We start from the raw sequence: 25,776 nt of genomic DNA, 5'->3' as shown, positions 1-25,776 counted from the left end.
TAGGCAATATATATGCATATATGTATTGCAGTATGTACACATGTATAAATTTTACCAAGGAAAAATCACTGCATTTTAAAGTAAGATTTTTATGTTGAATGTATTTCTTGAACTAAAAGAGTGATCATCTTCTGATCTCTTGCCTCTGGCTCTGTAGTGCTTGTGAAAGTGTGGGTCACTGGAAAGCTAGCTATCAGGTGTCATAATAATGAGGCAGAAACCCAGACGCAGCACATTTACCCCTTGTTTGAAGACTACCAACTCTACTGGCTATTTTAAATCTGAAATTTGGATATGTCTTTCATTCCTTGTATAAATTTAATTATGTATAAACATGACTTGAACTCCTGGCTTGCTAGTTGTTGTGGTTGTTAAATGTATTATTAGCCTTAATCTTAAGACTCACTAGATTTCAAAAATTGGATCATAATATTGATATATTTCTCATTTTGATTCAGTGAGTGATGTCCAGTGCCACGGATGAGCTTCTGAAAGCATGGGCACCAAGTTACCTATTGATGTGTTGGTAATTTGGTTAAAGTCAAATCAGCAGCTTGGAATTTTGTTTAAAAATTAGTACTTTAAAAAATAATATTCCTTCAGTTATTAATGGCCAAGTAGCAACTGAATTTAATTTCAGTCTATTATGATATTGATGATGATTAAAAAAAAAGTCTAGTGTCACTGCAGTGTTTGAAATGAATCCAACTGTGAGAACATGAAGTATTACTTAGCCTACTTTGTAACTAATAATAATGAACTTTATTTTCTAAACCTGGAAAAATTTCCAAACAAGAAAAATTCTCTTTTTTGAGAATATATTTTAAATTTTATAATAACCATATGTACCTGAAACATCATATCAAAGTCTAGTTTTACCAAGATTTTATTTTTTTATTTAAAAAAATTCTATTTATTCACTATTAAAATGTGAGGAAAACTAAAATTCTATTTTGAGCATTTTTCAGTTGACTTATTTTAATAAAGCTAGTGTTTGAAGTAGTTGAACTGGAATGCTTTAATTCAGTGAAGGTGTATTTTGCTTAATCTAATGGAACCAGTTCTTAAAATATGAACAAGAGTAAATGTTATGTATTATCTATTATTAATATGACATTTGTGACTAAAGATTTTGATTTGTTACAGGAGTTTTTATTTCTTTTATTTCTGTAAATAAAAAATCTAATTGAACCATTAAAAAATATTGAATATCATTTCATAAACTTCTGAAATTTTATTAACTTTATTCCCCCAAACTGAATTATATCCACTGGGATTAATTTATTATTGAAAAGCCTATTTTGTTATTGGCACAATCATTTTGAATCAAATGAACAAATCACTGTTTTTAAAGAATAATTTCTATATTGTTTCTTCAGACCTTATTTAATCCTAATAAGACTGTGGTGAAGATGTTTGTTGTGATATATGACTTACGAGATATGCCAGCCAATCATCAGACATTCCTACGACAAAGAACTTTTTCTGTACCTGTTAAACAAGAAATGAAGAGAAGTGTTAATAAAGAGAACATCCGACATACAGAAGAACGGTTATTACGCTACCTCATACATCTGAGGTAATGTTTCAAATGAATATGAAAATACGTTACTTTAGAAGAAAACTCTAAAATTTTTAGTTTATTTTTAAAAACTGTCATTCTAACTAGACGAGTACCCCTTGGAATTTGCTTAACTTCGACACTGTTTATGATAGACCAGGATGCAGAAAACACATGGCATATCTTCCTTCAGTCATTACTACTTGTTGAATTAGGGGAGTTTTCATTTATAGCTGTGTAATGGAAACTATGTTATAGCAATACAATGCTAATATATCTGGGGGAAATGAAACACAGTTGTCTAAACCCATGCTGTCCAATAGAATTGTAATATGAGCCATATATATAGTTCTATATTTTCTAGTAGCCACATTAAAAAAAGTAATAAGAAGCAGAGGTTTAATATATTTTATTGAACCTAACATATTCAAGTGTTATAATTGGAATATGTAATCTATATAAAAATTATTAATGAGATATTTACATTCCTTTGCTGTACTCAGTTTGAACTAGCCACATTTCAGGTGCTCAGTAGCCACATGTGGCTTGTGGCTGCTGAGTTGGACAGGGAAATTCTTAACTTTCATTTATTCATTCATTTATTCAACAAACATTGATGTGTCCGGCATGCTTCTAGACTCTTGGAAACAGCAGGGACAAAATCTCTGTTCTTATACAGCTTATATTCTGGTGATTCCATTAGAAATATATTTTCCTCAGACTTTTACTACCCAGCTAATAGCTCTAGGTTGTGAGAAACCATTTGTTTGCTCTTGAGGTCCATGCTTCCAGCATCATAGGGTAAGGTTTTTAGCCCTGAAATCCTAGTGTAGTTCTTAAGATCAATGAGCAAGTGTATTGCTTAGAAGAGAACTCAGTAGCCCTTTGCCTGTAACTCTATTCCTAATAATAATTTTCTGATGTTGTTCATAAGAAGTCCTCAATCACATCAGTGACAGTAATTCATCTTAGCTTAACTGCTTACTCCAAGGAGCCCTATTCATCAGGAGGAGGTAACTTCAATCTGTTACAACAGCCTTAGCCATATATAACCAACATTCGCCAAAAAGTCAACTATCCCAGCTTTTGTCATCTCCACATAATGATTAGATACCTTAAATGCTGTGAAGAAACTGCTTTAGAAGGCATGGCATAATTCCCAAAGCTCACCATGTTCTTCTTCAGATTGAGAAGGTGAAAAACTGCAGAAAGAATCAAAGAGTGAGCCAGTCTGAGGTCTGCTTTAATATATACAACTGACCACCAGATTTTTCAGCTAATTTGGGAATAAAATCCACAAACCCAGATATTTCTGCTATGCAAAGGGAAAACTAGAGAAATTAACACTAAAGGGTATGTTTGACTATCTGCCAGTTAAGTTTATGTGATTAAAGCCTCCAACCCCCTGTATTATGCTGTAAGCTGTTAGCAGAGGATAGAAACAGTTCCATATACAGCTTTGGTAACCATTTTCATTTCACTGCTAACTTTCCTCTTGGTTTCTAATGATGATTAGGTTTTATTTAGCTAGCCACTACTGGTGGTAGCAGTCGTTTCTCATCCTGTGATTGTCTCAAAACTTGATAGTTTTCTGTGGTGACTTTCCAAGTGTGGAATCCATTTTAATGTACTCAAAATTGTAGGAGGGCAAGTTGTGTGAAATGGGTCATTCTTTGTAGCTAGAAGATGCCCAAATGTAGTGTAATTGGCTGACGTGAACTGAAAGTGCATACTACAGGTAAGGAAAGGTGCATGTGCTGTGGTGTCAGGGATGTAGAGTCAGATTGCATGTGAAACCCAGATTTACAAAAAGAAGCACCTCTGTCATTGTAAGAGGGGAAAGGGAGTATGGAATGTTTAGGGATAGTGAGGGAGAGGCACTGAAATAGCAGCAAGTGCTTTGGCAATATAAGACTTTAAATATCTTGTTAAAGAGGCACTGTTAATGTTGTAGCAAGACTAATCCTTCCTGCTTTCAAAATTTAATTACTCAGGTTTGTTTGTTTTAAACACTAATTCCCTGAAATGAAGCATCATTTTGTTGTTTCTTTGTTTAGGTTCCAGAGTTCTAAATCTGGAAAGATCTACCTCCATAGAGATGTACGGCTCCTGTTCTCTAGAAAGTCGATGGAAGTTGATAGCGGTGCTGCATATGAACTCAAATCTTACACTGAATCGCCAACAAACCCTCAGTTTTCACCAAGATGTTGATAAAGAGTGACAATTCAAAGTATTTGGGTACCCTCAGTACCCAAGTTTGAAAGTAAAAAATAGCGTAGAAGGGAGTGTACCAAATTAACAAGCAGGAGAGTGGGTCCTCTCCTGTTATCCTGGACCAGTTTTTATGAAAGGATTCCTGGGATGAGATCCACATATTCCAAGGAGACTGGAAACACTCATGTCCTAACCCTTTTTGTACTGTCGAAACCACTTCACTGGACTTGTTGCAAGAGCAAACCACCCCCCATCCCCCCACCCCCGCCACAGTTAGATTAGCGTTTACACGTTTCGTTTCTCAGTTATTTAATATTTAATGTTTTCCTTACTACTCAAGTGATGTTTGTCTTTAGTGTTCTAATGTAGCACAAATCCTATGTAAAATCATACTATGTATTTTTGACATTAATGTTGAAATCTGAAATATATGCACAAGTCTTTTAATTTTGTGTGATGTGTTTTAAGTACTATTCATTTAAGTTATTGAAAATGAGAATGAAATGTTGAGCTTCTTTCAAGATTAACGCACTATGCAAGCATGTGTACTTTTTATATCTCCCAGGTTTAGTTTTTACAACACCCCATCCCGGTTGCTGTCTCACACAATAGTCCTTTAACATGCTGTATCGGCAGTGCAACGCGGAGTAAGCTGCTTCACATTCCCTTAGCAAGTTCAGATCATCATGCCCATTCATATTCCTTCTAGAATCCCTTATCCCCAAAACAGTTCTATTTTTTCCTTAATCACTACTACAAAGGCTTTACGTTAAATTGCTGTCCCATTCTAGAAAACTTTTGCAAATTGTTAAAAGAATATGTACTTTGAAAACAAATTAGTATTTATATTGTAAATATATGCAAGAAACAAAGAAATGTGTATTTGGCTTTTATTTTTAGATGAGACATTTATATGATTGAGTGAATTTCTGGTACCGATCCGACAGTTTCTATTCTAGCTTTACAGCTGATAAGAGGGGAGAGATATCTTGAGCCTTGTACCAATTTATCACTTTCTCATTCACAGTCACATGGAAGGCATTTGGCAACTGGGAAAACACTGAGTAAAGGAACATGATTGAGCGCATCAAAAGTCTTCCCATCCATCCCCCTCAGAAAGAGGAGTGGTTTTAGATCTTTGTACAGGGACAGTGGGCAACAGCAGATCAGTTAACAAGGCACAAATACTGGGAATGCTCACACAAAGCCGTGAACGCAGGTTAGAAAATACATACAGTTCAAGTAGGCCAGACCCAGGAGACCTGGGAGTCTAGAACCAAGTGAGCAGTCTGGAATTTGGGAGATGGGAAGGTCTTTACTTTGGCACTCAGCTAATGGATAGACTATACAAGGCATATAAGAGTGTATACCTGCAGGCTGTGGGGTGCTCAGCAAGAAGCCTCTTATAAAGTCCTTTTGAAACACCAGCTTAAAGAGAAAAGTCTATTTACACTCCACGAAAAAAAAGTTTTCAGTGACACAAATTTATAAAGGTTTGTTTTTAATCTTTAGGTGTGTGGTATCAACATGGAATTAGGACCCATAAGGTTTGGATTATAGTCCTAGCTCTAATGGTATCTGATGGAACTGACCTTTCTGGCTCTGTGTGATTGAGAAAATGGGGTGAGAGTATCATTAACGTGTCTTCTTAAAGTGTCATCTAATTATTGGAATATGTATTTCAATACATGTATCTAGACTTTTAAAAAATTTTTATTGGCGTACGGTTGATTTACAATGTTAGTTTGAGGTGTACAGCAAAGTGATTCAGTTATACATACACATATATCCACTCTTTTTAGATTCTTTTCCTATACAGGCCATTACAGAGTATGGCAGAGTTCCCTGTGCTATACAGTAAGTCCTTATTAGTTATTTTGTATATAGTAGTGTGTATATGTCAATCCCAATAGACTTTTTATATATATTTGACAAAAGTCAATATTGATAATTTTATATAAAACTCAGAAAATACCAAGTATTTAAAACATCAAAATGCCTTTATTTAATTTAAAAAAATGTTATTGCTGCTTTGACCTCTCTAGTACTCCAAAAATTAATGATGTATGTGTATGCAGGTGTCTTTTTATGTGGATACGACACTGCAATCTTTCTAGAATTATTTCTAGTACCTGGTTTTCCACGTTTCTGGGCATTTTAAAGAAAATTTCCAGAAAATGAGTGAAGCAGCTGGATGCATCTTGTGCTTTTCCTAGCAAGTTTGTGCAAGGGAAACAAGTGCTGACATTTTGTCCATCTACTTCTTAAGGCCTTTTTTGTCTGTGTTCTTTTTCCCAGTGAGGTATGGTGACCCAGCATCTGTCTGCTCTCACTTGCCCTGGCACTATCTCTATCATAATGGTTCTTTTTCTACCCTTCTTTTGTCATAGGCCGAGACTTTACCACACTTCCTGTGTGGCTCCTCTTCGTACTCACAGATTATGTCACTACACTGAGAGTTGGCTTGCAGGTAAAGACAACCAACACTGCTACCTGTGACAGATAATAGAGATCTCACTTACTGCAGGCTCACTTGGCAGTTTTGCAGACTAACAAAATGAGTGATAACTTCTTTTTAAAAGGAACCCCAGGACACAAGTAACCTCCGGAAAGTCCTTGGAGATTTTCTTGTCAGAAGAGAATGAAAAATATTAATAAGAAGTGGTGACAATGGGGACTGGCTGCAAGGCACCCAACAGAAGGTTCCCTCTCCTGTCATTTTACCCCACCAGTTCTCTCTCATTCCCAGAGGGTTAGAGAAAGGAAGCAATTTCTTCTTCAAAAACTTCATCCTTGGGATCCCCACTCTCCCTAGTCAGTTCGTGAGTGAAGCAATGATTTGTTTTTAAATTTAATTTTTTTAATTTATGCAATACATGTTTACTATAAAATTTTTTTTACAGTACATAGTTATGTAAAGTAAATGTGAAAGTCCCTCCTTCAATCCACCTTTCTAGCTATCACTTTACAGATGTGGTGGCTCTTAAAATTTTAGTATATGACACTGCACATGATCTACTAGACCTGGGAACACAGTATCAGTCTAGATGGGAAGTAGGCTTTTCATCATGGTAGGAATTCACTCTCAATCCCTAAGCCTGTCTCTCTGTGACATTGGAATCAGCTCATTGTAGTCCACCATGGATTATCTGTGAGAGATATATGTCTTAAACTTGAACACTGTTGGAAGAGGCGGGGAACATATGAATGCCTACTGTGTGCCAGGCATTGTAAACAATTTATATGTTATTTAATACTTAAAGCCATGATTCAGAGAGAGTATGGATATAGTCTACAATGAAAGAAAAAGGACACTTGAAGTACTTGCCCAAGGTCCCATGGTCAGTAAGTTGAAGAGCCAGGATTCAAATCTAGGTTAAATCTTCTTTTTTCCACTCTACTACACTGGCATTTCACCCCTTTTTTCTTTTTTCTTTTTTCTACTACAAATTGTGGCCTGGCATCAAAATATAATTTTCATCAATATTCTTGGCAAAAAGTTAATTTGCTGTGTAATGAGATTATATAATAAGGCAATGCCTATTAATCATTAGGGGGGAAAATATTTTGATTAAAAAATAAAAGACTTTAGGAAGGAATGTCCTAAAGCAACTCAGAGGCCCTTCAACTTAGTATACGGTCAGGAGGCATGCAAATACAGTTGTGAGAAGTTTTAGAAACATATTGTGGCAAATATTTTATGAGATTTAAATGTTTAAAGTTTTAAACATCTCTTCCAGACCCCACCGTTCATCATTCTTTTTAATTCATTCAAAAATTTCCTATTCCAGCCTTTCCAGTTCGTATAACGTTCTCTTGTCTCACTAAGTCCCTAGAGAAGTGGCATCCTCCACTTCCAACACTCAAGTTGTTAAAACTTTTTTTTTGTTTTTTTACAGTTCTCTGACTTACTTATTCAGGTAATGTTCCCTGAGTTTTCTCACAGACATCACCATTTATACTCAGGGTTTTTTGGCACTCTGTTATCTAACTTGGTTTCTCTGCATTGATCTTCCAGTCTCTCCCTTTCATTAAAAATGTATTCTGTTTTTAGAAAGACAAATATCATATGATATCACTTATATGTGGAATCTAAAAAAAAAATGATACAAATGAACTTATTTACAAAACAGAAACAGACTCACAGAATTAGAAAACAAACTTGTTACCAAAGGGGAAAGGGAATAGGGATAAATTAGGAGTTTGGGATTAATAGATACAAGCTACTATATATAAAGTAGATAAACAACAAGGACCTACTGTATACCACAGGGAACTATATTCAATATCTTATAATAACCTATAATGGAAAAGAATCTGAAAAAGAACATATTTTTTTTATATATATATATATATAAAAGAACATATATAAATATATATATATATATATGCATCACTTTGCTGTACACCTGAAACTAACACAACATTGTAACTCAACTATACTTCAATTAAAAAAAAGGTATTCAGTTCTTGATATTTGCTACAATATCAGCAATGATGCAGGTAGACTTCCTCACTCAGCTGTTTGAGGAATGGATGGGGTGTGACTTCTCATCTCCTTTACTCACTCCTACAAACCCTTGAGCTAGGGCACCTAAACCTCAAAAAGACCCCTGATCTTTTTAAAACTTTTATATACCTACCTAGCTCCAAGCCTGAAAAATCTTTTGTGCGTGTATGCACCAGAATCACCAGGGGGAGCTTTGGCTAAACATCAGTTCTTTGACTTTGCCCCAGACTTAATGCGAATCTCTGTCACTAGGGTTTCTCAGTGATTCTAATCCTTGTAGCTAATTTAATTTAATTAAATAAAATTGAAAAATTCACTTAGTTGTGCCAGTCACATTTCAGATGCTCATTATTCATATATGGCTACTGGCTACTGTATTGGCTAGCACAGATACAGAATATTTCCATCATCACAGAAAGTTCTCTTGGATAGCACTGATCTAGAATATATAAATGGCAGTTGAAACTATGAGGATGGAAATGATTTCTCAGAAAGTATAAAACTGGAAGAGAAGGGGATCCTAGGACAGAATTGTTAAAATCCTCCCATTAAGAGGCAGGTAAAGACTCAGCGAAGCAATGACCAGAGAAGTAAGAGAGAATAAGGGAGTGGTATCCTAAACATCAAGGGAAGAAAGTTTTGAGAAACAGGGAATTGGTGATCGCTGTGTAATTTTAAACATTAAGGTACATGGTTGATGATGCAAAAAGGAATATTACTTGGGGAAGGATGGCTTCTCAGACAGTCCCCACAGTGGGACATTGGCCTTTGTGGATTCTCCATTGACCAAAATCTGCCTCCCAGAAATCCAAACTTTCCCTCATGTGAGTGTCAGTATCTTTCAGGAACAGATTCTCTCTATCTAAGGTTACATATACTGATTTTCTATATATGTGCATCTATCAGATTTTAGCTCACAAATACATTGATGTAGGATATATAACAGAATGTCAACTCAATAAAAATAAAACTGTTAGATGCTTAAGTTAGCCTGACTAGTGCATTCTGCCTTCTCCCTGTAGGTCTGCATAAAAGAAAGGCAAATTTTCAGTAGGTTACTTTGTGAGTATGAAATGAGAACAAATATTTAGTTGATCTTATGAAGTTTCTCAGCTGGCCCAGCTTAAGTCACTCCCAAGGCATATACTTGTCAAAGAAAGAGCTCAGTCTCTTGAACCCTTGTATTTTAAATGCTCCCTTGCCTGACAAACCCCTTCTTTTCTTTCTCCAAAAGGAGTGTACTTTTTGTTTTTCAAGTTGCAATCCCAGTGCAATTTTTCCTGCCTGAGAGTCTACGTAGGACAACCTGGTTGAGTTTTTATGGTTTCCAAATTCCCACAGAACTGCATTCATCATCTGTTGCTTTTTACTAGTTTAACTTTTAGAGGGCAATCTTATTTCCAAGTTTCTGAGAGATGCTTCATTGGAACCACCACATATTGCCTGTATCTATTCAGATGTCAAGTAGAATAAGGATTCAATGTAAAGCCAACGGATTTGGCAATTAAGAAAGTCATTGAGGGACCTCCCCGGTGGCACAGTGGTTAAGAATCCACCTGCCAATGCGGGGACCATGGGTTCGAGCCCTGGTCCAGGAAGATCCCACATGCCACGGAGCAACTAAGCCCGTGTGCCACAACTACGGAGCCTGCACTCTAGAGCCCGTGTGCCACAACTGCTGAAGCTCACGTGCCTAGAGCCTGTGCTCCCCAACAAGAGAAGCCACTGCAATGAGAAGCCTGTGCACCGCAGCAAAGAGTAGCCCCCGCTCACTGCAACTAGAGAAAGCCTGTGTGCAGCAATGAAGACCCAACGCAGCCAAAACTAAAATAAATAAATTTATTTAAAAAAATCATTGGAGGAGTTTGGTGCCAGCAGTTTGAGTAAATTTGTGGGAGTGGACCCCTGGGAGTTGACAAATGAGTAGAAGCTGAATTCCTTCATCAGATATTTATTAACTATCTAGGAATTTCTGGGCTCTGGGAACAAAACATAAGCAAATATGGACGAGGTCCCTGCCCTGATGTGGCTTATCTAAACAGGAAAGGTGACATAAAGTAATCACAACAAATACTGTCTAATGATAAAGCGTGCATTGTCGAACTATGCAGAGATGTGACAGCATTTAAGAGGTGGATCTGACCTAGTAGGGTCTCAGTAAAAGCCCGAGGCGATGACGTAGTATTGAAGATGTGAAAAATAGGGTTAAGAAGGCGAAGCAGAGTGGGGAGAGACTTGTGGAGCACAGAGTTATGGGGCGCCCAAAAGAAAGTATGTATGGCCGCAGCGCGGAGAGCCAGGAGGAGAGCGGAACCAGGCGAGCCTGGGGAAGTGAAAATAGGAACGCTCCTGGAATCGAAGGGACCAGACTAGGTAGGTAAGGGCGGGGAGAAGCGGCTCCACTCATAAACTACAATTCCCAGGAAGCGTTCGGCGGACGGATGTGAGGTGAGGCGCGAGCCGCGACGTTTGAAGGAAAGAAGGAAGTGCTTGGGCGTCGCAGAGCGGGAGAAGCGGGCTAAGGTAGGCGAGGGCGCGGCGGGGAAGGGGCGGCGGGCCGAAGGGGCGGCGGGCCGGCGGCGGGCCGTAGTGGTGGCCGCCCTCCGGGCGCGGCGGCGCTGCGTGTCGTCATAAGGCGGCGGCCATTTTTGCGGGCAGAGACGGCCCGGGCGGGCGCTCGGGGAGCGGGGCGGGCTTGAGGCTGCGCGGCGGGCGGGCGGCCTTGGCCACCCGGTAATTGTTTCTCTTCCCGGCGTTTTGTCCACAGAGGGAGCAGTATGTCCGCGGAAGTCCCCGAGGCAGCCTCCGCGGAGGAGCAGAAGGTGAGTGTGCCCGTGGAGCGGGCCGGGGAGCCCGCAAGGCCCGGGGCCGTCGCTGCCGGGGGCCGGGCCTGGCGGCGGCCTGGTCCCACCGCGGGCGAAGGGGCGCAGCCGGAGCCAGCCCGGCGCCGGTGCAGAGCCGGTGTGCCGCTCTTCCTCACCTGGCAAGGCCACACACTCCGGAACCGGCCGCCCGCAGGAGCTCGGGTAGTTAGCGCCGGCGTGGTGCGAGTTGGAGGTTCTCAGCGTCCTGGCTGAAACGTTCCTTTAGCGCCTGGGTGTGTCGGGGTTTCCCTTAATACTCAACTGTACACAAGAGCCCGTGACTTGGTCCTTATGCGTGGAGCCTAAGTTTTTCCGTGGGCTACACTTGGCTCATGAACCTTTATTTTTCTCTCGAAGAACTAACTGTCCAACTGCTTGTATTGTCTGCGTGTTCTTAGCTCTAAAGGCGGTATCTCGTGTTGGGGCGGTCACTTAGACCTGGGTTGGAATTTCAGGTCCAGTCATTGTTAGCCGTGTAACTTTGTTCAGTTACTAAACTGTTCAAGCTTCAGTCTTCTCATCTGTAGAATAAGAATAATAGTCCTTGCTGGATACAGTTGTTGTGAAGCTTAAATGTGGTGGATAACTTACCGCTTTGGCGCAGCGTGTGCTCCGAAATGTGTGCCAGTGGGATTCGCCTGTGGTGCTTGACTAAAACTCGAAAGGTTGGAATTTAAATTTTTTTTTTGCCAGCTGACTTGATCACGTGTTTCGTGGAAACATGGGAACATTTTGTGAACTCACTTGGTAATACCTTGCTGATGTAGGGAAATAGGCCACGGATCGGTGTGATTCAGATTATGGATATAAAGGCTTTATATTTGTCTAGGTTAGTGCTTGCTTCTAAATAACCATAATTATTTAAAGAGTCAGAGGGCATTGTCATAAATGAGATTTGGTCTAATACTTGGATTTTGTAAGGGCTTCTGCTTTAGGTTACAACCATGCTCCTAATCAGGCTGAAAATTTGATTAGTGTTTTAAACCCATTCCATGTGTTGTTTACCATGTTAACTTTCCCTGAATTGGATGGTTCTGTTATGATATTACTTGTAAAGTAACTGGAGAAAAAAGCAATAACAAATAATAGGCCAAGTCACTACCTTATTCGAGAATATTCCGATGTAAACTATGTTGGGTATTTTTCACACTTTGCTAAAAATCGAACTTGGGGGCAAAAAAAAAAGTATATATGCTGTATATAATTTGAGGATTACAGTCATAATAGTAATATTAAATATTTATTGTAAAATATTTATCGTGATGTTCATTATTGCTTAGGATTTAGGAGCCCAGATAAAACAGCAAACCCATGTCTGTGCTGTCTTGTCCTAAACACTAAAATCAAGCTCAGTTTTGACTTCTGACGCACAATAATGTGCTATGTAATTTTCTTTTATGAGATTTGTTAATATGTTGCCAAAGCGTGGAGTGTTGATTTCTGCATTGTAAATGCTTTCACTTGGGAGAGCCTAATATTTATGTCTCTTAACAAGTTTAAGGCTATCTTCAATGTGTTCTTTTTGTGTCTACATTAAAATTTTAATTCAGGTCTTTTGGTTTTAGGGCTGCTGTGTGAGGTTAGTAATATAATGTCCCTTCTTGAATTAAGGTTTGGCTGTAGATGTTAAGTGCCCGTAGCATGGATACCATCCCTAAACATGAGGAAAATGTGCAGAGTCACTTCTGTGTTCCTGTGAGCCAAATCACCTGTTTCTTGTATTTGGAAGAATAGTTAGATGACGTAAAAAAATTGGATTATTGTTTTTGTACCCAATTGACCTTTGAATTAAAGCCAAAGTAGTCAACTAAAATACCTTTATAGTTTTATGGTACGTCAGCCTATTGCTTCTGAAAAACTAAGGTAAAGAGATGATGAGCCTGGCATAGAGTAAGAGCTAAGTCACTATTTATCTACCTGAGTAGTATGTGCACCCTTGTTAAGAGAAGAAAACTATAGGCCACTATTTTTTATTGCGATACTAATTAAATATTACAAACGTAAAAATAAGTATAAACTCTTATCTCTCTTACACCACTCTAAATCTAAAACAAACTAAATACAGACAAAAACATTCTAAATTATTAATTCACTGTCACATGGTGTTTTGCTGAAACTGAATTTCCAGTGTATTGAGACTATGGTAGCAATTGTTAAAGTACAGGAGCCTTTTGAGTTTGGCAAGTTAACACTTCCTTAGACCATATGATCCCTCAGTTCTCCCTTTTTTAAGAGTTAGCTGTATGGTCATTTAACTGTAGTCTTAGGTAGATCATTTACATTTTAAATTCAGCTCTGTAGTTTTCTCATTATTTGGACAAATGGAGTAGTAAATGAAAGCTCAGACACCCAAGCACCATAGGACTGCTTAAATATAAGATGACAATTAAGATGCCCTAAGATATGCTTATATTTTTCTTTAGATTATCACCGAAGTGAAAAGTAAACATTATTTTAGCAGAGACCTCGTGGATCCATCATCCACTTTGAATAATACTTAGCTGAGACAGGCATGCAGTCTGATCCTGGGGGTGAAAAGGGACATGTGGAGCCTTAAAACACATAGTTCTGTTTTCATTGTGAGCATCTTAAACTCAGGACTCTCCTTTATCTATCTTTTCTCCCATGGCACCTAGGATAGTGCCTGGCATTGTTCTGAAAATGTTGGTTGAATGAATTTTTCTCCAAACTTTTCAGTTGAAACTATTGCCAAAGCACTATGTCAATACAAATGACGATACTAGTACTGCAGTTAAAAAAAGAGAGGGATAGACCATGGTAATATAAAAAACCTTAGCTTAGACCCACTTAAGAAATCTGAATGAAAGTAGAAGGATGTTTATATGTATTTTTTCATATATATGGCTTTTAACTTTTTCTTAGAGAAGATCTTAATAGCAGGTTCTCTAGAAAACAGGTTTTCTAGAGATTTTATTACAAAATTCATCAAATTAAGTTAGTAAGGTGTCTTGGGAAAGGCTAACTCAAGTAGAGCTTTCAACTTAAATATCTTTGTCAGTTTAAAAGGTATGCTTGGTGCTTTTGTGACTGGTGGAGGAGGAAGAGAACTACTGTTTAAATTACTTCATTATGTCATCAGTAAAGAGTGGATATAAATTGCTGTCCCATTTTCCCAGTTTTTAAAAAATCGTGGTTAATATTGGCCTTTTCTGGGACTGTTTTGACAGTACTTTTGGTAACCAAAAGGCTTAAGATATATTCAGTTTGTACCACAACCTGCTCCTCTGGTTTGTTGTGCAACCATTGATTCTTAACAATCTAGAAGTAAACCTCAGAAAAGTTTTAAAATGTCTTTCAAAAAAAAAAGGCTCTTTCATTTGTTGTATAGTAAATTGCTGAGATAGCAACAGTGTTTAGGCTTGCCTGTTGTTTGTGCAAGACTTCAATACTTAACAGCTTCTATTCCTGAACTTATAGTGTCTACTAAACATGAAATATTCCAAAGATAAGCTGTTGGTGAAACTATAACGCGTTTAGAAAGTTTCTTAACTTTTAAAAAACAGCTGGAGTACATTGTATTTGTTCATTCAGTAGACTTTTATTGAACACCAATTAAATGCCGGGGACTGGGCAAGCAGCAAGGACTTAATAGAACTACAGAATTTTTCCACAGAGGTTGATAACAGTATTGGTCCCTTCCTGACACTATACCAAAGGATTTGTTGGCGTTCATTAATCTTATTCATCAATCAGTGCATCAATGAACATATTGCTGAGCAGATTGAGAATTTACTTAGAGCGGTCAGATTTTTATTTGCTGATGTAGTTGTGTAACTTCCCTGCTGAAGAGCAAAAAGTGGTATTAATCATTCAAACTTACTATCAATTCCATGACAGACTACAAAATAATCCTTAATTATTTGAATATATGTATGTTTATATATGTGTATATATATGCTTTTATACCTTATACTCCTCCTACTTACAGAAAGCTTAGCTAGTATATTTCAATAGACTGATTCACAAAAATGCAAGTGCCTAACGTTAATAAATATTAGGCCCTGTGCTAATTGTAGAGTATACAACGAAGATTATTTTGGGGCATATGTTATTGCCAAGAGAATAACTATCACTTAAAATATTGTTTTTAAGTTTTTGTTTTTTGTACATCATAAGCATACATCTCTGTTGCAGTATCCTGGATTTCTGCTTTCCTAGTTTGTAGCCTAGAGTAAAAGTTCCAGAATTCTAATGATGCTTTTTCCCCCCTCCTCCCAAAGCTATTATCAGCATAGAAACCACTTAGCTAAATGAAGTCACTCATATTCCAGCATCTATTTCTAAAAACTAGTAAAATTTCAGTGTAACACAAAGGCCTCTTGGAGAGTAAAGATTCAAAACCAGATTTGAATTTTTAAAAATACTTTCTTCTTGGTTAAGCATGTCATTTCCCATCTTTGTTGATCCTTTCTATTGTATCTTTCTTTTTTATTTCATTAATTTCTGCTTTTTGTTTTCTCCTGTTTTCTTTGGGTTCCGTTCTTTGTCTAACTTCTCAAGTTGGATGCATAGCTCATTGAGTTTTAGTTTTCTTTAATATAAGCCCTTAAGGGACACTTGTATCCCACAAATTTGGTATGTGTAGAATTTTTATTATTAGTGAGTTCCAAGTAATTTTTTTTATTCCTATGATTCCTTTTTTAACCATGAATTATTTAGTAATGTACTTTAATTTCCAAATGGCAGGGATATATACAGTTTGAAATAATTGACTTTTAACTTTCTGAATTGCAGTCATAGATTGTGGCCTGGATGGAAATGGTTAAGACTCGCTTTATGGCCTAATATTTAGTCAGTTTTTCCATTTGTCCTTGAGAAGAATATGTATTTCCTAATTGTTGGATGCAGAATTAAAATCAAGTATGTTGACTACTTTGTCTTTTTCACATACCAATATGAGGAAGGTCTGTTGAACTCTCCTATGCTGATAGACCTATCAGTTGCTCCCTATAATTTTGTTGATTTATTTATTTTGAGGCTTTCTTACTAGAGGCATAAACATTAGATCTTCTGCATTCCTAATAAAGCTTTTTGGTCTTTTTTTTTTCCATTTCTTGTCCTCCTCCCCCCCTCCCCCCTCCTTGTTTTTTTCAATTGACTGATTTTCTTCTTCCATTTTACCCCCACTATTAGTTTGGAAGTTATATACTTTATTTTGTTATTAAATTGATTCCCCCTGAAATTTTATCAAGCCTCTTCAACTAAGCAAAGTGTAAAATTAATATCATAAATCTTTTTGTAAATGAGACAGAAACATAGAACACTTAAACTTTAAAAAACTGTTGTATATTTTTGTTCTGTCCTTTTTTAACCTCACATATTAAGACATTAAAATTAGGAAAGTGTGTCAATTATATTTCAGTAAAGCTGGGGAAAAAATTAGAAAAGTGACTTGTTCAGTATACATACATACATACCAATTTCTTGTTTGCTTTTTCCTTCTTTATCTCAGACCTTTTGAGGGATGTATTTTCATTCTAGCTGGAATAAATGTTCAGAAATTCCTTTGAAGGATGTTCAGAAACATGCAATCACACCAAATTTTGTGTGCTTCTTTGCATTTTTTAACGTGACTGTAGGGATAAATTGCCTTTTTAAAAAAAAATTTCTATTGCAGCTTTTTATTTTAAATCACTGTGAAATGAAATTCTCACAACATAAGACCTCTTCAAACTCCAAAGTCAGGCATCTGGAGTAGACTCTCAGGTCACTTCTCCCTCTTAGCCCTGTGTCCACCCCAGTCACCCCAAATTCTGCCAGGACCATCCTGGTGATCTCTTTTTATTTGTAATAGTTCTAGCAAAAGTTATACAACAGTTTATTCCTTTAATTTTAATTGGCAGTTTACATATATACATACTGCTATACATATTATCTCCTTTCTTTTAAATTACACAAATACTTTCTAGGAACTATTTCAGTAAATTGCTTATTTTACCTGATTTTGTCAGTTAATGTCCTGCTCTGGAGAATAGAAATCAATTTGGGTATTTCAGACAGAAAGGGATATGATTTAGGGGGTTAGGTTACAAATTATTTGAAAGGATAGAGTAGCAGAAAGGGGAAGATGATGTTTCCAGAGGTGAGGGATTACAAAAAAACCTTTGACACTGCAAGAGTGAGCACTATTCTGAGCCCAGCATCCTCTGCCCTATCTCATGTAGCTGCTACAATAGACCCTAATCATGAGCTTGATGCCCTTCTGCAGGAACACACAGGAGCTACTGCTGTCTGCACATTGTGTGGCATCACCAGGAATAAAATGGATTCTTTTTCCCATGCCTTTTAATTTGTTGTAGGTACCATTGGCAGAACCTTATAGGAATTCAGTCTGAGAAATGTGCTTTCAGGCTTATTCTAACTGTGGTGATTCAGAGGAGTGTTTAGAGAAGGGTGAGTGTGGGCTGAATGCCCATGGACACAGTCCACCACCTGACATGTTATTAATACTCCACAAGCAAACTGTACCTGCGTCAGATCATTGGTGAACATCCAGGCATTTGAACTTGCTTATCAATAAGCCCTAGAACTGTATACATTTGCAGAAGGTTTAAGAATGTTTCTGTATGATCCATTAAAAGTATTGTATGTGTCTTGATGGTACTGACTACATTTTAAAAATGTAGCTTAGGTCATATTTTCCACCCTTTTGGTGTTAAATGTAGCTGAAATCCTGAATCCAACTGCCAAGTTACACCTAACAGGGACTTGCCATTGTGCTGTGTATTTGGCCAGGAAGTCCAAGAATTGGTTTGTTTTTCTAGGACATATTACAGATTTATTGTAAATCTAAATAATATTTTCAGCTGTAGGTGCTGTTTTGCCCAAAATATTTTTCGATAGTAAACTGTTTCAATTTAATTAAACTGTTTCATTTAATTCAATATTATATGTAAATATATACATAAATGTGTTCCTTATTAAGAAAATAGGGGAGTGCCAGATAAGATGGCATATTGTGCACAACTTTTTTCCCCTCGTATATAAAATGGAGAAATCTCCAGAAACGCTGGAAATTAGGGAAAGTTGCTACCCCATACTAGAAATTTTAAGGAATCTTTCTTAGATACAGAGAACTGATAATTCAAATCAAAGAAGTAGAGTGCTCTCATTTCCCAAGCCTAAGAAAGCTGGATGGTTTTAGTGGAAATGTAGGACTCTGTTAACATCCTTTAATTTGAAGATGCTGGGACTGAAAGGCTATAATTGGGTTGGAGTCCTTTTCAACCAGTGTCCAAATTTAACGTCAGCCAATTTAAAAAACAATTGTATAGTGGAACCCAAGAGGAGGTCCCTCCCAAGTCCACTTATAAATTAACCACTATGGATACCCTGGGGCTGTAGTAGCGAAGTGAAGCCTCTGTGGTGACCCAGCGCACTGTCTTATACTAAACTGGGAACCTTAAATTTATATTATTTATCCAGCTTATCTGATTAATACAATGTAGTCATATCTTGTATAGGGGTTAGGTTCTAAAGTTAGTAAGGCAAAAAATCACATATAACTGAAATCACCCTTGAAAAACCCAGTGAAGTCATGATCACATTAGAGACTGCCCCGTCAATTCTCAGTAGGTCAAGTGGTAGTCACTTTTTTGTCTAGCGTTTGAACAGATGGCCGAGCTGGTTCTTCAGTTGATTGCCAGCTGAGGTAGTTGACTCCTGTTACAGGGGCCGAGTTTTTAAACACTGGAATGATAAACAGCATGTTGATACACTTACACTCTGAAAGAGACATACTCTGGGATTGAGACTCTCCTGGGAATGCAGGGTTGCGTCATAAACCTCACACTTGAGCTACCCTTTTTGAATGGAATGACTGGCAGAATCACCGATACTATTTAGAGTCTCTATCTCTGGCTGGGCACACATAGTTGAGTTTTTTGTACATCGGGTGAATGATGCAGCCACTGTAAAAAGAATGAAAATCAAAATATGTAGACGCATGAAACTGCAGCATAAGAAGAGAGTAGAACACTTGAAGCAGAAGGAAGCATACACATAAAAGAAGCCCCATAGAAAGGGTATATTCGACAGCAGCAGCAGCTTTTTTCTCAAAATCCTCTAAGACTAAAAATGAGAAAAGGTAACAACACATGAGGAAGCTTTTGAAGATGGAAAAAAATATTGACAATCTATAGGGTGAATAAAGTTGATTATAAAACATGTATGAAAATACTTTTGAGGAAGATATATGCAAAAATTATATGAAGTTTCTTGAGTTCCTAGATTAATAAATGATTACTTGCTGCTGTGTAAGAACAGTAGGCTTGACATTTATGGATAACATTTCTGCTTTTTGACTATTCATAAATAACCTGGAAGAATCAAGATATGCAGAGGTGTGTAATTTTGCTGAGCTGGTGTGCAGAAGTGAGTCCATTAGCTAAAAAGTATGCCTTGCCATTGCCCAGCCTCCCCTATCAAGGCAGCTCTATTTTTCTTGATTCATTCTTTCTTCTGCACTACTTGCCATGAAGTGGTAAACACTGCTTCCCTATAAAATATTACTCTTGAGGACTTCCCCGCAGTCCAGTGGTTAAGACTCCCCGCTTCCACTGCAGGGGGCACAGGTTCCATCCCTGGTTGGGGAACTAAGATCCCACGTGCTGTGTGGCACAGCCTATATATATATATATATATATATATATATATATATATATATATATATATATGGAAGAAAGTAAGCTATATCAAGACTGTGTTAAAAGTGAATAGGCTTAAGATATTGATAGTCCTTGGTCAGAAAACATATTTTTGATGCATTAAAGATGGGATCTTTGGCATGAAAACTGTTTTCCATTAAATATGGGTAGAAATTAGGCAATAAAATATACAGATGTAAAGATTGGCAGAGATGATGTTTCTCTCCTTTAAAAATAACAAGGTCTTCTGCATTATTCAAGGAAAATATGATGGTAAGTAAGCTGCTGTTAATTTCTATTAAAGATTCTCAGAGCTTTCAATTAAATATGATTTTGAATAAACAGGAGGTCAAAAAGCTCTTTTTTATTTTAACAGTATTAAGATGGTTCTCTAAATATGGGCAAAGAGCTGATGAGTTCCATAGAAGGTGACTAACTATAAATGTATTATACATGACTGGAAAGTAATGGCAAGCAAGACTTCAGAGCTGAGCTATCTTGATATTTTTATCCAGTGTGTGGGGTGTTATACATGCATCACAGCTATAATAGAGCTGTCACATGGATCATTTGAAAAACAAGACAGAGATGTTTTAAAAGCCTCTGTGCTTGATTTCTTAGTCTGTTGCTGCATTATTTGGTATTTGACAACTAAAACCAGAATCCAGATATTTAAAAGGTGGAATTATCTAAAATAACTGAATTGTAATAGACAAGTAATTTATTTAAAATTATTTCAGGAAATGGAAGACAAAGTGACTAGTCCAGAGAAAGCTGAAGAAGCAAAATTAAAAGCAAGGTATCCTCATCTGGGACAAAAGCCTGGAGGTTCAGATTTTTTAAGGAAACGATTGCAGAAAGGGGTAAGTTCTCATGTGTAAATCTTCATATGTTTTAAGTCCTGTGAACTCATTGTGCCGAAAGAGATTGTGAAATGGGTGTCTGTGTATATAGCTCTTTACCACCAGATGTGTGTGCATTGATAAGTATATATGTTGGCTATAGTTATATGTGGATTATTTTCTCAAATAAACCAAATTGCAAGGGAATTTTTTTTCAGCTTTATTGAGTTATAACTGATGTAAAATATTATGTAACTTTAAGGTGTACAGTGTGATGATTTGATACATGTACATATTGCTAAATGCTTACCATAATAAGGTTAGCTAACACATCTTTTACCTCACATAATTACCATTTTCTTCTTGTTATGGTGAGAACGTTAAAGCCTGACTCTCATAGCAACTTCCAAATATACAGTCCAATATTGTTAACTGCAGTTAACACCATGTTGTCCATTTATTAGATCCCTGGAACTTACTTATCTTAGAATTGAAAGTTTGCACCCATTCACCAGCATCTCCCCATTTCCCCCACCACTCAGCCCCTGGCAACCACTGTTCTACTCTGTTTTCTATGAGTTTGATGATTTTAGATTCCACATATAAGTGATGTCATACACTAATTGTCTTTCTACCAAAAGAATATTTTAACATTAATTTTAGTTTAACAGATTACTTTTAAAAGTGGCAAAATATAGAATGGTGTTTTTATATAGCATGAAAGAATGACATTCACAGCTTTGAAATAATAGAATGACAAAGAAGGATTATACCAAAACATAAAAATAAAATCCTTGATCCATGAAAAGTAATATGGTGGGGAAATTATTATAAAAATGTTAGTTAATATTTGTAATACATAAAATGGTTTTTCAAATACACAAGGAAAACATTAAGGTGCCCTAGATAAAGGATTTTAGCAGAGGAAATATTGTTATGAAACACAAAAAAATGTTTATCCAGGATAGAAATCAATGGAGTATGAATTAGAACAATTATTTCTTTGTAGCTTTAACTATAATAAAAAGCAGCACCATTATTCAACAGCAGAGATATAGTAAATAAATTGTGATAAGTCAACAAAGTAGAACATTATGTGGTCATTTGAAAAGCAAAGACCATAATATACAGGATAAATAGAAAAAAGCAGCATTGAGAAACATGTTATGCATTCTGTGTAAAATGTATCTGTACCAAGTCTCATTTTGAAATCATTCCATCAGATGTGGTTTTAGTATGGAATTATGTAATTTTCTTTGATTATTATTATTTGGATTTGGGATTTGACTGTTAGTGTTTAGGAAACTTTTTTTCCTTTGCTAATCTTCAGTATAACTTATGCTAACAGCCTTTCCTCCAACATTTGGGCTGTTGACTTCGTCATTTTTCTAGCTTCAACGATTTATGACTTTAAGTATTTTCAAGTTAGAATTTATATATATTGTATCTTGGCGTTGGTGTTATAGATGTAAATAGTTGTCAATAAGAAAATGCCACTTGAATCAAGAAATTTATATAGAATTTGAGATGGGAGCTCTTGAATGATTCTGTATTTTACCAAAATGTCAGTGAATAAGCACTTTTATATTAGGGAAATGAAATGTTATATTCAACTATATAATTTCTTACTATGTTAAAAGAGTTTTTTTTAAAAAAAATGTCTGAATCACAGGGTTTTAGTTTTCCTCTGTCGTAATAGCAAACTGACAAGTTATCTTAGTATCTTTAAACAGTTTCTTGTTCATTTGAGAGGGTTGGTTAGATATCATGTATTTTAGGTCCCTTTCTGTTTTATTGTACTTGTTAATGTTATTTATTCGGATACCTATTTTTAGGCTTTTAACAATATGACGTGTGAGGGATATCAAGCAGCAGTCTGGCCCATGTTTTTTCGTATTTGTGGAGTTTGTGAAGTCCCAAGAAAACTGAGGGTCCAGTTTTAAGAAACATGACCTTAAAATTAAGTATTGTCACTTTGGTGATCCATTAGTGTCAATGCAATTATAAATATGGATGTAAATATGGCCCTTAAATTGAAGTGGGAAAAGGCTCTTATAAGAGTGTCATCTAGATGGTACAGAATATGTTAATTTTTAAAATTTTCACTTATACAAAATTTAAAAATTGTTAAAGACAAGTAATATTGCCTTCTTGAACTGTATCTTTTCCAATATGAGAAACATTGATCTAGTTCATTCCTCTACCTAGAGCAGTTATAATTATTAAGCATTGAGTTTAGTTTTTCTCTCACCACACTAAATAAATTTAATTCCTTTTCCTCAAGCAAAGTAGCCTAATCTACAGATAAGTGTGATCCCCTTGTGATGAACCTTTGTTTACTATAAAATAGGTAACATTAGAAACAGACTTTATTACGTTGGGGAAACTCTGCCTAAAATTTGCACTATGTGTTAAAGTTCTCATTTTGTGCTTTTGACTCTAAGAAATTTGGCAGTCTACTTTCTCTTTTAGAGGCTACTAAACTTCAGAAGTAGCTCTCTAATATAATATAGTACATCAGAAGTTCTGAGGTTTTTTTTTTCACTACACTTATTTTAAAACATGCAGAAATGAAGCTGCAGCAAGTCTTAGAAAGGCCTGGTCCAAGTTTCCTACTCTATGTGTAGTGACACATGAAAAGCAATTTCTAACTTTAGACTCTGGCCTAAGGCCAGATGCTTATAAAAGAATAGTCACTGGAGGGAGGCAGCCAGTGAGACCTTTTTTTTCAGGCCATTCAGCAATCTTAAACTAAGCTGTGAGTTCCTAGCTCCTTGATTTACCACTTGAGTTACCCCTGAAGTCTCAAAGAGAATATTTATATTTCCTCCCCTTCATCCTTTGTCCAAGCCCTCATCTCGTATCTGGATTCTTGTCTATGCTATAGGCAAAGGTTAGGTTCCCCTCCTTTGAGTAACCATAGCACCTCATGTATTTAAAACTGTAACAGTGGATTTACTTGACTGTTGTCCATCTTTATATCTCTCTTCATGATTCACACAGTGCCTCATGTAGTATTGCAGGCACTCACTAAAGGTAGGCTAAACATGATAGGTGAAAGTCATAACCCAGGCAAATTCATCTGTTTTTACCTCGGAACAGACTAATTCATTAGGTTATCTATATTAAGGTTGATCTTTAGCTCCACAATTTATATTTCAGTGATAAATGGTGTGGTTGTTACCACATCCATCTCCAACTAATAAGAGCGATTGTTGTACTTAGTGTCTTAGGTGAAAAATGGTGGTATAGGATAGGGTTGTGTATTTTAAGTGATAATTAATTTCTAATGAGTTCATTTCTTTTATTACCCTAAGCATTTATATTTTAACCTTAATTTTTATGTTAGTGAACTGCTGTAATTCAAATAAATGGTTTAAATCCTTACAGAACAGTTCATCTTAGATGACAGAGTACCAGCAACTATAAATAATAGTTTTAATAATTGTAAGCTTGATTGGAGGTGGGTGACATCCCAAATGCAAGTTGGTGGATTGTGTGTTTTTATTTTCAAAATCATTTAAACAAGAAATTCATGCTGGTTTTTCCATTAGTAAGTGAAAGGCTTGTGTCCCACTCTTTAAGTCCAGGGCTATTAGCTCCCAGATAGATTGATATGGAAGTTGATGTCAATATTGAGGGTTCCATACTGGAACTAGAATGATATATGTAAGCCTGAAGAAAGGGTTCTTGCCTGACTTCTCAGCTGTTGACTTGTGATAGAACTCACTGTAGAGTCATAGCTATTTCGTGTAGTTGATGTTTTTGTTTAAAAACTTTTAGGTTTATTTTATTTTGACAGTACAGGGTCACATCTATATCTTAAACCAGTGTAATTGCATATGAAAGCTTTTTAAACTCTAGTCTGAATTTTTTTTTTCTTGTAGCAAAAATATTTTGATTCTGGGGATTACAACATGGCTAAAGCAAAAATGAAGAACAAGCAACTTCCTACTGCAGCTCCGGATAAGACAGACGTCACTGGTGACCACATTCCCACTCCACAGGACCTTCCTCAACGGAAACCATCTCTTGTTGCTAGCAAGCTGGCTGGCTGATTAAAAGAGCTGAACTGCATGAATCTTCTAATTCCCATTATTTCTCCTTAATATGTTACTTCTCCACTTTTTATTTCCTTTCACTCACTAAGTCGTTTGAGAGTTATGGCTTTGCAGGTAGTGGTAGTGTGTGTGTGTAAGGGAATATACATGTGTAGAGTTTTGATTAGTTTAACAGTGCACTGATGAAAAGAACATGTTAGAGCAATGTAAAGTAATCTACTTGAAAATAATTATATATATTACCTAACTCCTAGTGTAGGACTGGTTCCAACAAGTAACAAGCAAGTTTTACAATTTTAATGTTTTGGCTTTCTTTAATTCATCTTAATTATAGCTTTGTATGTTACTCTTATTTAATGTAACCTTTATTGTATTGATTTCTTCTGTATTTTCCTTTTGAATTTTGTAAAACAGAAGTTTAAGACCACAAGTTAGAAGAAAGGTCACATATTTCAAACATAAATAGATGGGGCTTCAAAAGATTTGTATCCTGTGCTTGAACTTGAATGGCCTTAAATCTGTTTCAGCTTTAACAATAGAATTTTACTTGGGCAATATTTGCCCATTCTGGTGTAACTTATGTGACTCTAGTGCTTAACAGCTGCTGTTGAAGAGTATTCTTATTCAGTTCTGTAGTGTTAGAATACCTTTTGTTGTTGAAGATGTGAATGAAGTGTGCATGTGCATCGACTGTTGAATTCACTTTTGTGCCATTTTTGTAAATACAGTAGTTTTGCACAACCTCTCACAACTGTCTGTATTAATTTCACATATTAAAGAGTAGATGATGTGCCAACCAGAAGCACAAGAGTTCCTACACAAAACCCTGTGTGTCATTAGAGCTTTTGCATAGTAAGAGTAGTTTACAGTCTTGGCTGCCATAGACTTAAGCTTTTTCATTTGTTCCTCATATCCATGACATTCAGTGGCCTTGTGCAAATATGATATGTTGCTTAGGCATATCTTTTGTCCTATGCAGAACATTTCATTTTGACTTTTATGAAAATTACAATTCATGTAATTTATATAAACTTTTTTAATGTAGAAACTTTTTACTT

General features: G+C 36.4%; 2 protein-coding genes across 11 annotated transcripts in view; both read left to right on the top strand.

The window, feature by feature from the left end:
- Positions 1-4,651, top strand: part of ATOSA (atos homolog A) — an 87,245-nt gene extending 82,594 nt beyond the window's left edge. For 8 of the 9 annotated variants that reach the window (XM_027123054.1, XM_027123055.1, XM_027123059.1 and 5 more), the window contains 2 exons: positions 1,380-1,579; positions 3,619-4,647. In XM_027123054.1, coding sequence (XP_026978855.1) covers positions 1,380-1,579; positions 3,619-3,772 — 354 coding nt within the window. In that variant the 3' untranslated portion in view covers positions 3,773-4,647. Of the gene's footprint in view, positions 1-1,379; positions 1,580-3,618 lie in introns of all 9 variants that reach the window. The other variant, XM_027123056.1, reaches the window with a different exon arrangement.
- A 6,076-nt stretch (positions 4,652-10,727) lies between these two features.
- On the top strand, positions 10,728-25,464 carry ARPP19 (cAMP regulated phosphoprotein 19). 2 transcript variants are annotated; one of them, XM_027123052.1, is made up of 4 exons: positions 10,728-10,808; positions 11,053-11,107; positions 20,556-20,678; positions 24,545-25,464. In XM_027123052.1, exons 2-4 carry the CDS (start codon positions 11,063-11,065, stop codon positions 24,713-24,715), a joined length of 339 nt encoding a protein of 112 aa, XP_026978853.1. In that variant the 5' UTR covers positions 10,728-10,808; positions 11,053-11,062; the 3' UTR covers positions 24,716-25,464. The 2 variants fall into 2 exon arrangements, with proteins under 2 accessions (XP_026978853.1, XP_026978852.1); XM_027123051.1 differs by lacking the exon at positions 10,728-10,808 and having other exon boundaries at positions 10,900-11,107.
- Positions 25,465-25,776: the final 312 nt, after the last annotated feature.

Source organism: Aethalodelphis obliquidens, unplaced genomic scaffold, assembly GCF_003676395.1.
Source record: "Aethalodelphis obliquidens isolate GAN/ISIS:26980383/991018 unplaced genomic scaffold, ASM367639v1 scaffold26, whole genome shotgun sequence".
NCBI classification, from domain to species: Eukaryota; Metazoa; Chordata; class Mammalia; order Artiodactyla; family Delphinidae; genus Aethalodelphis; species Aethalodelphis obliquidens.
Note: the sequence above shows the minus strand (reverse complement) of the source record. Positions and strands in the feature narration are given on the sequence as shown.